Below are 16,936 nucleotides of genomic sequence, written 5' to 3' on the forward strand. Positions count from 1 at the left end.
TACAGACAACATTTATCTTTTATTACAACACAATTCTTGAAATTGCAGCAAATGTCACTTTGGGGTCATCAGTCCACAGGAAAGAGACATCCTAGTCCAGAACTTCCTTAATCTCATCCTCTGCCAATAGGCTACAGGTTAGTGCCCCACAGAAATCAGTGCTTGGAGGTCAGAGTCAGTGTGGAGGATACTCTGAAGATCTGTGGCAGCATGTTACTCAGCTGGTAAAACATTTCCTCAGAAATTGTCTGGGGAAAAAAAAAAACACACAGGTAAGCTTTGTCTTTTTTGTAGTTTGGAAGAATTAAGTCTCTCTCAGCTTTGTTTCTTGGTATTTAAGAGAAATACTGCTGTTCAGAAGACAACAAAAATAATTTTCAAACTGTGTGTTATAATTCTACTGAATCCATTTAAAAGATTGACCTAAAAATACTGGCTGTATATTTATGTGACATACCCACATAACCATTTCCAGTAGATCTGGTTCCAGGGATTGATTATTTCTGCCAAAATATAAGCAGGATAGTGCCACTTATTCTCTACAGGACTCCTGCTCCCTACATTTCAGGACTAGATTCAACTTCGGAATTTATTTGTGGCTTCCTCCTTGCTCAACAGCTTTCTAATTTGTCAGGAAATACATGTTATTCCTTCTCTAACATAACTCTACTTTTACTGCTTTTTAGAGCAAACCTTGTGCTGGTCATCTTTGGGTATCTTCCTGTATCTGAAGACCAGCTAGAACTCCAAATTAAGTAATTTCAGAATCTAAATCAGAACCAATTTCAAATACCTAGAGTAATTTCTGCATTGCAGTTTTCCGCATTGTTAGACAATATGACTAATAAACAACTCAAGTTATGTAACACAAGGTTAGCCCATAAGAGTAATTAACAGAAAAAAGTACCTTTTTCAAAGGTGATGGATTCACTGTTTGTAAAGGTGAATTTCACACTTTGAAATTTTAGCTTCTTCTCAGAAAATACTACTGGGTATTCAAAAAGATAAACCCACCCTTACTCCTCCTTTTATAGGCAAGGAAACAAAACCAGACTGATTAATTTAAATTCACTCAAAAGGGGCAGGCAATAGCAAAAAAATCACAACTTAGATCTGCTGACATGCAACTTTCTACCAGCAGTCTCCAAGGCTGGATATAACTTCAGTTTCACCTACCTGTGGTACCAGGAATTGTACAGTCCGAGAAATTCCTCCATCCCACGAGGCCATTTCCATCATGAAACCTAAAAAAACAGCATTGACTCTGTCTGGATTACCCGTGCAATAATCCCCAGCAGTTACAGCATGAGCAGGCAGTGAGGGAGTTTTCACACACTAGTAGGACTTGAACTGCCTTAATTAGGGATGTCCTCAACTGCCTTTAAATCAGACTTAGGCAATCCAAATGAAATGTAGAAAAAAATCTAGAGATGAGTTCTGCAGAATACCTACACTGAAGACAGAATTATCAGTCCTTTTGTGCAGCACAGTGATACACAGTAGAAGTGAGGGTTTCTCCAGTGTGACAGGAGTTTTTTCCATGGCTTCCTTTCACTGAGAAACAGGGGTGACCTCACTGTGGCCTCACAGAACCTGAAGGGAGCCCAGAGGAAAGATGGAGAGAGACCCTTGACAAGGGCCTGGAGTAACAGGACAAGGGGGAATGGCTTCACACTGACAGAGGAGGTTTAAATTGCATATGAGGAAGAAATTGTTCCCTGTAAGGGTGCTGAGGCCTTGGCACAGGTTGCCCAGAGAAGCTGTGGCTGCCCCATCCCTGGAAGTGTCCAAGGCCAGGCTGGATGTGGCTCTGAGCAAGCTGGGATAGTGGAAGGTGTCTCTGCCCATGGCAGGGGTTTGAAATCTTTAAGGTGCCTTCCAACCCAAACAATTCTATGATGATTCTATAGGGAAAAAGCTCAGCACTCATTTATTGCTCAAGTAATGAACTACCCAAAGGTCACAGGAATCCTCTCATGGCAAATAAGGACACTCAGAAAAATACTTGTTTAATAGAAGAGGATGACATATCCATTGTGAACTACTAAAGGTCAATTACTATAGGAAGAGGTTCCTCAAGCAGGTGGTTGAAAGAAAGTGACTTGTTCAACTATTTAAGTGCAGCACAAAAAATGCAGAAAGATACCACTTGGAAAGACAGAAAACCATACTGAGTCATGAGGACTATTTTTTCCTAATATTCAACCTAAACCTGCTGTCACACTGTGAAGCCATTCTCCCTTATCCTGTTACTCCAGACCCTTGCCAAGAGTCTCTCTCCCTCTTTCCTGTGGGCTCCCTTCAGGCACTGCAAGGCCACACTGAGGTCACCCCAAAACCTTCTCTTGTCCAGACGGAACAATCACAATTCCCTCAGCCTTTCCTCCCAGCAGAGCTGATCCAGCCCTTTAATGAGTTCATGTCCCTGCTCTGGACTGGCTCCCCAGAACCCACTGGAGCCCCACTCCCCTACCTTTGACACACTTGAACACGAGCTCTGCCCTCTTCAGGCACCATGGAATGGTCATCTCCTAAATGAAGAAATAAAAAGCCTCAATGCCCCACAAATCTAACCAGCATGAATAGCAGGGAAATTATTAAAAGCAATAAATTTTTGCCTTAGAACATAATTTTCAAGCAGGATTTGGAACCTAGTTTTCAGAACATTCTAGGCAGGTGTACACCCTTTCAGGTGACCATAAAAGCACCACCACTCCTTATTGCTAGGAGTGTCAGAACAATATTATACATTTTTAAGCTGAGATGTTGAATAAAAATGCTGTCAAACCGACTGGAAACTGGGCTGTTCAATTCCCCTGTGGAGCTCCAGAAAAAGTCTAATATTCAACTTGTAATTGTCAGGTTCTCACTTCAGCAAATCAAAGGCAGGCTCCTGACTATATCTTAAAAGCACAATGATGACCCCTAACTGTTCTTGATTTTGTTTAAGGTTTCTTGGCATACCCACAACCTTCAGTAAAACCTTCTTTCTAATACTGGAACTGGAAAAAGCCCTTCCTTCTTAAGATGCATTTATGCTAAGAGCAAGAACAAAGAAAGTTCATCTGCATCTGATGAAGGTGTTTCAGATAGCAACAGCCAGCAAATCCTTACCTAAAGTTGAACAGCAAAATCTGACATGAAAACCACAGTGATTTAAGATATGGCTACAAGCACTGGGCTAAATCATTTTAGTTTAAAGTTCATGAAACATTTTTTGGCTGTATGCTACAAAGCCAATTACACCATTATGATGTAATTCCATCAGAGACAGAACGATTCACTGCAAATACTTCCCAGGAAGAACAAAACATCTGTTTCTGCTGTACTCTTCAACATGAAGATGAGCACTTCCTACTCTGAATACAGGAATATAGATGTGGAAACAGATTTATCACTCTAAGTACCCTTTCAAATTTAAGCTTTGCATAGTTTTCTATTCACTAAAGGCAGTCTCTGTTTTGAAATGTCAAACACACAGTGTAATCTGTTCTTATCAGAAAGCCTAATTTCAGGATTAAAGAAAGTTATTTGAGAGGCAAGGTGATCTAAGAATGCTCAGTGATAACACAAGTGATAAACTGAATGTGTGGCTTCATTAAGCAAGTACTGAAAGCCATAGTTCCTCCTCAGATGGGAGGATCTCCTGCCATCCCCCAAAATACACTGTATGTTAAAAACAGCAAGTTTGAAATATGTTTTCATAAAGCTTTCCTTAGGTAAATCACTGCAACCCTATGTGCTGCTTTTAGGGTATACACCACATTAATCAGACAGAACAGCGTTGGACAAGTTTGGGTTTGTACTTTATGTTGTGGCTGCTTTTTGACTTTTTTTTAATTTGTAAGCATTCTGGAGGAAACACTTGGTGTTTATTATAACTCATCTGTCCATGTGTGCTTTCTGTCACAAGTAAGGTTTATTGTTGGTTTTGATCACTGCTTTGGCTTACCAAAAAACAAGTGACTAAGAAGAACATTCTCTCTCAGAAGCACCTTGAGCAATCAGTGATGGGAACTGAGCCTTAAAAAGACTGATCAACACAGCAGGATATGACACCATTCCTTGGACTATTTTAGAGGAACAGAGATTAAATTTTGTGGGCATTCAGGGAAATAACAGAATGTTGCTCCATGCAAGCCACAAGAACTGAAACTGACATAGCAGTGATTCAATTCTAATCCATCTTCATACACTGAAGTTTGCATGAATTCACCACATCACCAGGAGTTTTCTCTGGTGTGGAAATGATGGAGTATCATCTAAGCACCAATTCAAAATACAGAGAAGGACATAAAGCAAAAAAGCAAACAGCCAACCTCCTAGAAGGAGTTTTGGATAATAGCATTCAATAAAGTTTAAAAAAAAAAACCCACCTGGAACTTGGGTGTTTTTCACTAGTAGAGACACTTCAACCCTTTTTAAGTTTCGTCAAATTAAGATTTCTTCTTCTCATTTAGAAAAAAAGGGTGGGGGGAGGGGAGAGCAGCTTCACTGATTAGAAAGATATGTTGCAACCCTTTTGATTTTATTTTCATTTAATTTACAACAGGCTCACTACATGGGGCTGCTTAGGGCTTGGGCCTTTGCAGAACTATGTCATAATCAGGTAAGTAAAACAGTAAAGTCCACATACATAATGTGGAAAAATATTTCAAGCCAAATTTCAATAGGTAATTTCAGTAAGAATTAGCAAGATGTTTAACTCACAGTGCATCTGTGCAAATCCTAAACATTGGATGAACAAATATAAAGGTAAGAAACACAGATGAGAAACACCTGAGCTCAATGCACCCATCAGTAACCCCTCTATGGACATAAAATATGTTCATAAATATTTGTTACACAGCTTGCACTCCTTTCATTTCTACTTTTTAAAAAAACAATTTTGTCTTAAATTATGGTAATGGAGACAACTGGACTGTGATCACTGAAGAGTCACATTTGTGTCACTGCTGCTGTATGGACAACAGCAATGTTGAGCTACTAAGGGAGGGTGCCAGCTCTGGCATTTTTAGCAATGCCTTGCTGTTAGAACCATTTCATTCCCCAGTTTATAGCAGATTCCAGGGATCAGACAGTAACACCTCACTTGGCCTGAAATCAAACTTGCCTGTTTTTGCCTTTCTCAGGTATCAAATCCAGTTCCTTTCCTTCATTTAATTTAATGATCAGACCAGAGAGATCTGTTCTGGCTGTTCATGCCATAAGAAAAACAAAGGAAAACCAAAGTCTTGATTTTTTTCCTATAGAAATAACAATGAAATCTAATGGCTTCACTGAGATCAATACAGTTAAACTGACAGAGAGCAGGTATCGATTGGGTATGAGAAGAAATTCTTCCCTGTGAGGGTGGTGAGGCCCTGGGACAGGTTGCCCAGAGAAGCTGTGGCTGCTCCATCCTTGGAAATATTCCAGAAAAGGTTGGATGGGGCTTGGAACAACCTGGGATAGTGGAAGGTGTCCCTGCCCATGGCAGGTGATGGGACAGGATGAGCTTAAGGTCCCTTCCAACCCAAAGCAGTCTGTGATACTGTAATTACTTTTGTGAGGCTATAAACACCACTCTTCCAACTGCATTAGAAGAAAACCTTTGGAAAAAGCAGAGAGAACACTGCTAATGAATGCCTGTCCTAGGGAAGCATGGAAACAGGTCTGCAGCTGGGCTCCTGGTTAACTACCTCACAAAAATGTTCTTCTGTAGGTGGTAAATGCAGAGTCAGAATTGCAGCTGCCAAAGGCACCGAGTTCAGGGTAACTTTCAGAAATCTGTCATTACTCACTTTTCCCTCAACAAGGAGTTACAGATTTGTGTGTTTCAAATCAGGTCAGCCAGCTGCCAAGCACTGTAATAAGCAAGCTGCTAATGCAAGTCATACAAAGCAGTTGTGCCTAAACACACACTTACCATCCAGCTCACCTTCTGCTTACTCTGCTAAGACTCACAGCTTAATACAAAAGGTAAATTGTTTTACCAGAATCTTTTAAGAATCCAGCACTAGACAAGGAGACAATTCTTCAGTTTAACATCTAAAGGCATGTTGAACACTTGGTCCTGTGCTTTATTTGTCATTTAAAATACAGATATGCAGACAGAAGCTAAAACTAACCAGGTTTAAAGGAAACAAAACCCACAAGAATATAATCAGGTGGCACCTTGATTAAGAAAAAGGTCAATATATTTAATAAATTTCTGAAACACAGCAACTGGGTCCCATGAGTGACCCAGGCTGCTGTCCTGCATATTGATTACTTGTATTTGTGCCCAAAGAAAAGTCTCAATGTAATAGATGAAAAATTTCATAAATAAATTTTATCTGTTCCTGAAAGTCTACTTTTATGTATGAAAATACATTCTTTAGAAGCTTCATTATTGTGTCATTTTACCTTTCTCATGATAATAGACCCTAATCCTGCAAAAAAGGGTGACTTCTACTCTGTGTTCCAGTAAATTCTGTAATAAAACCAGACACTGTAAAGGTAATCCACTGGTGAGGATTTATCTTGTTGTGAGTCAGCCACTTTCCACAAAGGAAAGGAACTATTGAATCTATAAGTGAAAAACCAAAGGGTTATTTAAAAAATAAACCTCTCCAACAGATTGTAATTATTACTGATATCCTTACATGAATGATAGAATTATCTTCCTTTTCTCATTTCTTTAGGTTTATAGACTTTCCAGCTCTTCAGGGTAGGAGGCATATGGCTATACTCCCTGCCTCCCCACCCCTTTTCTTCTCTGTGAGCCAGGTGTGACAGAGAAAAGAGGCTGCCAAGAGTTTTAAATTGCTGTGCACTGAGAAATGTTATATAGCTGATTGAGAGACAAGCCCTACATCAGAGTCCCACTACAGAGGAAAATACAAGACTCAGCACAGTAAGTAGGAACACAAAGAGCATCAGCAATATGCTGCCTCTTGCCAAACCAGTATTTGAGGGAACTTAGAGAAGAAACAGGGACAGAAATTACGCAGTGGAGGAGGAGAGAGTTCATAGTGAAGGAGAAATTTGGTTGCTCCTGTGTAGGGCTGAGGTGGTAGAAGACTTACAGAAGGTAAAGGTGGTGTTTAGATTTACAGAACTAAGCCAAGCTTTGCCAGTTCTGCTAATCCTAAAACTTAAGTTTTAATGTTTTACAGCTAATGATAATTAGAAGTGGGGATTGAGTATCACACTACTGCATCGGTAATTCTGAAGGTAGAGTTTCTAAGCAAGAGCTTCCAGTTTTGTAGTCCCATCTTTTATTAATACTTGTACAACTGCAGTGAGCTGGATTCAGGAAGTGAATTGTCCAAAAGGAGGAGTGGAAATAAAAACTTCAAGTGATTCAGCTGGCTGAGATGTTTTTAATTGGTCTAGCTCCTTAATTTGGGTCACCATATAGATACAAGTGCCATGTGGTGTGGCAGAAGCCTGTGAGTGAGAAAAACCACCCCATTTGGCCTAAATCAGCACGAAATACATCTTTTGCAAAAAAACAAGGATATAAAACCAGCCCAAATGTTTCCATTTACTTACTTCTGACATTTCATGCACCAGCAGGAGGGGAATGCTGATGGTGGTGATGTCGTGTGTGCAGCACACCTTGAGGATGTTCCTGAGCCCCATGATGGCTGGGTCCCGGGCGGTCACATTCACAGACCTGACATTGTCATCCACACACAGGTGAAAGGCAACATGGATTTCTGAGAGGTTTGAGTGCCTTGTGATGTAGAACTCTCCTGCACAATAAGGCAAACCAGGAAGGTAAGAAATCATAGTACTGATCTGTATCTGAAATCCAAATGTTTGGAAGTATAAGAAAGATATGAGGCAAATACAAATAGACAGCAGAGATGAGGATATACACAGGAGATCTAAAATTTCTTGGACTCTCACTGTTTTACATCTATCCCACACTCTCTCCACTGCTTTAATGGGTTCCACTGGCATCATGGTCACATGGTGTAATAAACCATAACAGTGCCAGTACAGGATATGATCTCTATATAGCACAAAACAGAAAAACAAACCCAGAGGCGGTGCAATAGTCAAAATACACAAAGCAAGCACGGAATTGCAGACAGATGTGGGAGGCGGAAAGGCCAAAAAAGGATGGGTTCAAAGGAAGGATGCACAGAGCCTGTGGAAAAAGATAGTGGGTTATGTAACAACTGAGATATAGCACTGGAACACAAAGGGATCGGTGACCATTAGAATTTAAAATAATTCAGAGTAGTGGGAAGGTGATTTACAGAGTTGTTTGAAAAAAGTAACCAAGACATCATGTTGGGGGTATTTTTAGACTTAGTATTCATTTATCAAAGGTAAGAAGCAGTGAAATCCAGGTCTCTCCATCATTCATTTGCACTGGAGATCTATAGTCTACAGTACAGTCAAGGGAAAAACAAGTGTGCAATGCCCCCACTGTTTCAGTCAACAAATAAACATCTTCCTTCAAACCTATTCCCACTGGCCACTGAAGTTAAGATCCTTTCTTTGAATTGGAACAGCTGCAGAACGGGTCTGTACTCCTTCTGGATGAGTGTTAAAGAGGCAGGAATCCCCAGCAGTGACCATCTAGTAGCAGTAACACAGGCCACTGCTGCAAGACACCTGGATTTATCTGGTCCAAGTTAGTTTATAATCCACTCCCACTAAAAATATTTAAGACAGTCATGAAATCAATTTTAATAAGCCCTCTCTCCATGGGTTGTATGGACTTAATTCCTCCCTCCTCCAACTGCATATATATCCTCAGATTCCACAGCAGCTTTCCTTACTAAACATCACAGTATACATAGAAGATACTTTCCCTGAGAGAATGAATTCTCAAAGTTAAAAAATCCACACAAAAAAAGCTTTTCTGTACCACAGCAGTGATATACATATAGCCATTTTCAATACTAGCTGCTAGTATTGAAGTTTCACTTTTCCCCCAAGATGCTCAAAGTTTTTTTACCCTCAAATTCCAAAAGGAAATTTTAGGCAAAGAAGAAGCGATTTGCCCCATGCCATGTGATGCAGTGGCAAAGCTGGGAATAGAAACCAGATGTCCTGACACCCAGTTCTCTGCCTCGGCCACAGGAACATGCTTCTGATTGATGTCAGCTTGGGTTCAGTTTATAATTTATGTTCCGACTTTAGAGCTAAGAGTGTGGATGTATAAAACACAATTTGCTTCAGGAAGAGGGGATCAATGCCACACAACTTACCCGGCAAAATGTTCGACTGGTTTCGTTCGATATTCATCAATTTATCTTCATTCCCACTGATTTTGTTTTCTGTGTATGAACACACCGAACAAATATTAATCATATCCTCTATTAATTATACTTGGCCATGAAAATGTTTATGTACTGATATTTGGCTTGAATTTTGGCCATGAAGTTACCATAAAGTCCCCAAAATGCAAGGGGGATGGGTAGAAGTGTATTTGCTGTCTTCAACACACACCAAACAGAATCCTACCTCAAATCACTGCCCTTCTTTCTTACCATCCCATGATATTGCTTCATTTGGACAAAAGGAAACAATATTCTCAGACATAATGTGAAACTTTGGAAATTGCCCCCACAACCACGTATTATCTTGCTATTACTTTTTTAATAATGTAATAAATTAAAACTAATTTGTTCCTAAGAGATTTACATAAATCAGCAGCATAAAACCAGCTTTCACCATTTCCCTTGAGATGCAGCAATACACAGGTTCTGAAGGGAACTTGTTTTTCTGAGTACTCATATTTATTCATGTTCCTGATGCATTTAAATCACATAAGTAGCTCTTTGGAGGGAAAGCAAAGCTACATGATGTACAATTGCACTGCCTTAATACCATGCAGCCAGAGCATTTCACAGCCATTTGCAAACACAAGCGTAAGGAAATCCATTCCCCAAGCTTTGGTCAGCTCAAGAAAGCTCAATACACATTAAGTCAATTTGTTATTTGGTTTTCAACATTCACTTTAAAGGAAGGGGGAAGAGTCAAACTCCTTTTTCTGCAATTTTTAAAGATTTAAATGTAAATGGCAATAAAAAGGCAAAAACAGATAAAATTTGTGCTGCTACAGGCAGTTTAGGAAAGCAGAATGGCCTGATGTACTTCCCATGCTGTTAAAATGTGACTTTTATAAGTTGATTCATTTTAAAAGACCAGCAAAGACACCACCCAAACATCACATTCTCTGTGAATTTCACACAGAGTTTCTTGATGAACCCAAACATTCCATTTTCCAGATGAAATAACTGCAGAAGAGTGGCATCGAGACTGCCCTGCCCATAAACATCCTGCTGACCACTGTTCTATTTCAAGGAGGGTAATTTTGGTTGTCACTGACCATGGTGTCTCTTTGTCTTGCTGCCACGCTGTGCTCTGGCCTTAAGTACAACCTTCTGGACAATTTCAAGTTGTTCTTGGATTCCAGGAAAATGGAAATCCGTGCATTCTTGGCAAACAGTTGCGAAATCTAGGAAAAAAATAAGATTGAAATGCATGTCCTGAGGTTGTGCTCAGTAACCTTATGTAATTCTACTCTACTGATCAACTAAATCCAGCTATAAAGGCAAGCTCTCCAAAAGCAGATAAAGCCCTACTGGACTGGACTCCTCTTCCAAAATTTATTGAGGATTACATTTGACAGATTGTGACATGGTCTGATACTTTCCCCTCTACTGTGGCTGCCAGATCTAGTTGGTGGTTATAAGATGCAATTTTGTGTTTAATGGCATTATTTAAATTTGTCTTCTCTCATCACCTAAAATTTAGCATAAAACCAGATATTCTCCTTTTGTTATTCATTTAACTATTTGAACTGTTAAAAAAGCACCTGCAAGATAAATACAAGTACAAAATAATACTGTTACAATTAAACTACTTGGAAACCATCAACACCAATCAACAAATGGAATTGCAGTTTTTCCTGGTACACTTCCCTCTCCTTCTTGCTACAAGCCCGATTCCAACTGTTTCCAGGCAATATCAAGCACCACTGTGCATTTTTTTATGGCATGCAAGAGTAATGACAAGATAGTAAAAAAAAGACATTCTAAGCATATCTGTTGCAGCATATGTCACAGTTGAGACAGCCATAACACACAGTATCACCATACAATTTCCAAAGGCTTTAAGCATTAGCCCATACAGAATAACACCAGATCACTTCAGAAGGCTGCAAACATCCACCCTTCTTGTTCTTTAGCCCAACCTTTTATATCCCTCATGTTCATGCATTGCACCTGTGTGCCCTCTGTTCCCTTTGGTGGTTGGTCAGTGCACCTGAGCACTCCATGGCTCATTATCTTCAGTATCATTCACCTGTCCTGCACAGCTGTACTCATTGGGGATGAGGCTCGGCCCCAGCCCCACTCCCAATTATCACAAACTCTGTGCCTGCAAGTAATTTTAGTATTAAACTTCAAGACAGAAGTGCAAAAGTCAAGGAGGAATAAACAGAAGTTTCTTTGGTTAACCTTCATAGAAAACACCATCACAGTGCCCACTTACTCAAAAGACAGAAGCTTAAAATGGTTATTAATCAAATTCTTCAGGAGTAGGGAAGCCATATTCCTATTGTTCATTTTTAACAGGAATTCACAGTATCAAAAGGACATGGTATTTTTATCCATTTACCTATCACTTTAAAATCTGAGCATATTTCTTTTTCATTTTTACAAATAGGTTTCAGTGTGATAATCTAGTATTAAAGAGTTAGAAACTCCTATAATAAATTTATCTAAATCAATATTGAAAGGTCCTCTGCAATACTGGTTTGTTACTCAGACACAAAATGTAGGGAAGAGATGAGAGATAACAGCACAACACTATCCCCCATCCTCATCCATATCTCTTAGTGCATTTGTTACCCTTCTGCAATACCACATGCAAAACATGAGTGCCTCCACTGAATTTTAATTTTACAAAGAATGTTTTTCTGTGAGAAAAGACAGCAAGATTTTATTCTAATTTATTATTTTATTCATTTTCCCTGACATGATACCTCCCACTAGAAGGCTCACCTCTTTTGATTCCACTATATGAGCTGATCCTGTTATCCACCAGTAACACCAGGCCACAGAGGGAAGTTGAGTAGAGGGACATCGCAGTCTGCAGCCTATGCAGCTTCACCCCACTGCGGTGATTGCGCTTGTGTTTGCAGAAATCCAACATATCAGCTCTCAGCAGCCTCAGGTTGTGCATGGTCTTCAGCTGAGCTCCTGCACAGAGCACATGTGGCTTAATCCCAGGGGAAGACTAAACTCAGGACTGGGATTGAAATGCAAGGGCACAAAGTGCTTCTCCCTAAAGATCTGGAAGGGAGCTGTAACCAATTACACCCAGAGGAAGTTCTTGGCCACACACTCAGTTTCAAAGATACATCAGCAATCTGCAAAGTAGCAATAAAAATTCAGTGTTTTCACAAAGTGTGGCTTGTCCATGCCTGAAATGAGCCTTGTTCCCACTGCAGAATCACAATTATTAAGCTTGGAAAATACTTCTAAAAAGAAGTCCAACCTGTGCCCAATCCCACCTTATCACCAGCCCAGAGCACTGAGTGTCACATCCAGGCATTCCTTGGATACATCCAGGGATGGGGACTCCAAACCTCCCTGGGCAGCCCTTTCCAACCCTTCCTGTGAAGAAATTCTTCTTGAGGAATACTGCAGGGCTCGGGATGAAATACTGATGTGTGGTGGTGTACCCCTCCCTAGAACCACTTGACAAGCTCAGGAACTCCTGCTAGGCCTTAGCACTTGTGCAATGGGCTGGGTGCTGAGGCATCCCTTGGCCATCCCAGGAATTGCTGCATGGCTGAAGTGGGAGCTGCATGGAGGGGAAGGGATCATCAGTCAGCTCCTGCCAGCCTGTAAACATTCCCTACCTGACCCATGGCCCAAGGAGAACAGCACCATTGCTGCTGGAGTTTGGAAACTCCAGCAATTCAACCTGAGGATGAACATTCTCCAAATGACTCAAGGCAATCATCTTACGAGCCAATGGACAGTGGTCCTAAGGGATGTTCTTGGAGCTTTCCTGCACCACAGGAGGCTGCACCAGATCTCCCTCTGACAGAGATGCCTCTCAGAGCTTGCAAATTCTCAAGTTTGTGATACTGGGAGGATTGCTGCTGCCTATCTCCACCTAAATAATTTTCAATGTGGTTATAAACCAATTTTCCTGTGTTTTATCTTGCCTTTGAATGTTTTTGCTCTTTTACAAATTTGTATCAAAACTGCTTTGGCTGATGCCTTTGCTTGTGATTTTTTAAGTGACCTAAACTACTCCTACACAACATAACCTGGTCAAAACAGCTCAAGAAGACTCTACTGCACCAACAAAAATACAAATTGCAAGTATCTATTCTGCTGTCAACTGATCACAGGAAATGAATTTCATAAATACATTTTTCTACCAAAAGTAAGAAAAGTCAAAGCTTCATTTTTAGGTAATACATTTTGCTGTTGCTCTGCTTTAACACATGAGTCACCCAACCAAAATGGAAGAAAATTTGCTCCTAGAATGTCTTCCATTCAGATTTCCACCTATTTCAGACATTGCTTGATACAGTTTACACTGTTCTCTTACATGTGTAAATAACACAAAACAACTCCAAACTATGGATTATGCACATTGGGAGTTAAATAATGTATAATACACACCTTGGATACATTATTTATTATTACCAGCCGTTACTTGGTTTATTCCACTTACCTAAGTGAATAGTAAAGCTTTCTTCTAACAGCCTTTGCTCTTCATAGATTCTCCCATTTCCTTCCACAGATTCCCTCAGCTGGCTGGGCTGAACTTTAATTTCATCACTAAAATAATGATAAAAGTACCAAAAAGTTAATCCTAGCTTTTATTCAAGACCAACAACTTTGGGAAAGCTATCTCAAGTTTTCTCAGCTGGTCTGTGGAAACCAGGAGACCAAACCTATGAGCATGAGCTCCACTAGTGAGGCTTCACCTTGACCTTCCTAGCAGCAAGAAGAGGAGACTCCACTGCATTACTTGGTTTACATTACTTGGCCCACTTGTAAAGCAGTCCAAGACTGAGAAATAAAAATAAGTCACAATACCTAGTTATAACATAGTAAAAATGTAGGAATAAAAGGAAAACAAAATGAATTCTCCTCAGCCTGTTTACAGCAGCTAGAACATTATTTATGAAGTTATTAAATAAAGCATTTATTTTCTTCTTCCCACCCAAAATGGGAGATTAAAAAACACCTTATCAAATGTTCCACAGTGTTCAAACTACCCAGAAACACTTCAGATTTAATAATTTAATATTAAAAATATTTTAATAATTTAAGGTTTCAATATTTTCCCTAAATTCAACTGTCTGGATGTGATAGAGAATAAGGATCCCAGCCAATTTACAAATTCAAATTTCCCTGCCATTTCCTCAAACAGAGGAAAGCTTCTCATTGAACTCTCTCCATAAGCATTTCACACTAAAAAATTCAATTTTTTAGCTGTCCAGTGACATATATATAGACAGAGAAAAGAGGCTTGTTAATTCAAACAATTGTTACCATTTTTTAAAGTACCATTATTCTCCAGAACATGCTTAGATGGTAACAAAACTTTGTGAAACAGTGTCAAAGACAGACATAGGAGAGAAAGGCAAAATAGGAGGAAATTCCACTCATGTCAAGCTATACTTTAGTTCATTACAACACTTTCTGGTACAGAGAGGTTGTAACATCACACAATGAAGAAACTCCTAAAACTATATGTATTTCTTTATGATGGTCTATTTGCCTTTGATATGCTTTGATTATCCTAAGCAAATTATTTATAGATATTATGACATCATCATAAATAGGACTATAGTATCATGTTTAAAAGATTATGTAAATACAAATCCTTTGAACTACTTCAGCTGGAATTAAGCAACACAGAGGAATTAAATACCTGACTGAGCTGTTATTGGGATTCTTTAGGTCCTGATGAAGCTTTATCACCCACTCCTGGTATTCTTGCTTCTGGATAGCAGTAGTCTGTTTTAATTCATTGGTCCATTTGTTCTCCAAATCCTGACAGGAAAACAGTGATAATTTGAGTGGTGTGGGTGTTCTTTTTAAGGTGATTATGTGCATGACACATTCTAGTTACCTGCTGAGACTCAAAATGCTGAGCTGCTAAGGAATTCACATCCTGGTCAGTCAGTGACTTTCCAAGCTCCTGCATCACCTTATCCATTTCAGCTCCTTGCCTGAAAGAGAAGCAAACACAGATTTCAGAACACCTTTTGCTGTGATACAATAACAAACTTGGTTGTTTGTTACTGTCAGAACAAACAGTCACAGATTTAGCAACAAAAATCCACAAGGCAAACTGGCATTAAGGGTCAGGGACACAAGTCAGCTCCTCTGCAAACAGCCCCACTCACCCTCATCTGGGACAGTCTCAGCTGCCACCAACATTGGGAAGTGATAAAGTCCAACAGGGGTATAAATTCCAGTAGAGTCAATACACAGCTACATCACACCTGAGCTCTACAACAATACTGCTCTTTCTTCTGCACGCACACTCAGGAAGAGGCAATAGCAGCAAAAACACTTGCTAACACCTTACTGGCAACACTGACCCCCAAACCAGAAATATGTACAATTCAGTCCAGAAGAAACCATAGCATGAACTGATTATGCACTGTCTAACATGAGCTTAAACACACAAAGCTCAAGAGGAATACTGCTACTGAGAATGCTAAACCAGACCTACTGAAATTACTCTGGCACAAAAAGAGAAATCCACACTCAACGTGTTCCCCCTTGTGGACAAAGGAGTCACCTACAGCTATGCAAGCTTATTCCAGAACGCCAGACTCAAACTTGTCATAGCATATGTCACAGTCAAGACAGCCACAATACACAAAGTACTACCATCCAATCTCAGAAAGGTTCAGCCACACAGAATAACATAACTTCAGAAAGCTATCTACTCATCGTGTCCTTCAGCCCAACCTTTTATACCCCTCACCTTACATGCATTGCACCTGTGTGCCCTCTGTTCCCTTTGGTGATTGGTCAGTGCACCTGGGCACTCCATGGCTCATTACCTTCAATATTTTTCACTTGCTTTTCACAGCTGTAGCCCATTGGGGATGAGGCTCGGCCCCAGCCTTACTACCAATTACCACAAACTGCGTGCCTACACAAATTCAACACTTTCTGGAAATAAAAACTTATATTCTCTTCAGTCACTGAAAATAATGGAAGGCCACCAAAGTAATATAAGGTAGCTGACCCCAATTACATCATAGAATCATGGAATGGTTTGGGCTGGAAAGGACATGAATGTTCATTTCATTCCAACCCCTGCCATGGGCAGGGATACCTTCCACCTGACCAGGTTGCTCAGAGCCCCATCCAACCTGGCCTTGGACACCTCTAGGGATGAGACAGCCACAGCTTCTCTGGGCAACCTCTGCCAGGGCCTTACCACACCCTAAGTAAAGAACTTTTTTTCTAATATCCAATCTAAATTTTCACTCTTTCAGTTTGAAGCCATTCCCCCTTGCCTGATCTCTAAATACTCTTGTGCCAGCCAAGTGTTATCTGACTTTGGGTTTACACAGACAAATACAAGCTACTCACGTTGTCCTATGAATTTACACAGGCAGTGGCATGTACCCCTATTTAATAAGAGAAATAAAAACCTAAATAATAAAAAAAAGTCATACCTTTCACGTAGCTTTTTCAGTTCCACATCCCTTTCACTTATTAATTCTGAAATGCTAACAAAATAATTGTGTTCCAGGTTTAACAGCATTTCAGAAGCTGGAGAATGGATCAGATCATGATAAACATCTGCAAAATCTTCATCCCAACTGGTTTCTTCAGGTTTGGCATGTTCTAATGTTGTCTAAAGAAAATGTAAGAGATTTTAAAGGATAAGATACCTCTTCAAACATATAAAGATCCTCATAATGGTGGGGTAAAACCATGGG

At 39.9% G+C, this 16,936-nt stretch overlaps 1 protein-coding gene across 2 annotated transcripts in view; it reads right to left on the reverse strand.

Annotated features, from left to right (window-relative positions):
* The window catches only part of C5H12orf4 (chromosome 5 C12orf4 homolog), a 20,475-nt gene continuing 3,539 nt past the window's right edge, over positions 1–16,936 (reverse strand). Inside the window, exons 4-14 of one of the 2 annotated variants that reach the window (XM_053976985.1) lie at positions 16,670–16,851; positions 15,100–15,199; positions 14,899–15,020; positions 13,690–13,796; positions 11,997–12,194; positions 10,319–10,447; positions 9,195–9,263; positions 7,519–7,721; positions 2,474–2,531; positions 1,177–1,244; positions 1–248 (exon numbers count right to left, since the gene is read on the reverse strand). In XM_053976985.1, coding sequence (XP_053832960.1) covers positions 156–248; positions 1,177–1,244; positions 2,474–2,531; positions 7,519–7,721; positions 9,195–9,263; positions 10,319–10,447; positions 11,997–12,194; positions 13,690–13,796; positions 14,899–15,020; positions 15,100–15,199; positions 16,670–16,851 — 1,329 coding nt within the window. In that variant the 3' untranslated portion in view covers positions 1–155. The remainder of the gene's footprint in view (positions 249–1,176; positions 1,245–2,473; positions 2,532–7,518; positions 7,722–9,194; positions 9,264–10,318; positions 10,448–11,996; positions 12,195–13,689; positions 13,797–14,898; positions 15,021–15,099; positions 15,200–16,669; positions 16,852–16,936) is intronic. The other variant, XM_053976986.1, reaches the window with a different exon arrangement.

Source organism: Vidua macroura, chromosome 5, assembly GCF_024509145.1.
Source record: "Vidua macroura isolate BioBank_ID:100142 chromosome 5, ASM2450914v1, whole genome shotgun sequence".
NCBI lineage: Eukaryota > Metazoa > Chordata > Aves > Passeriformes > Viduidae > Vidua > Vidua macroura.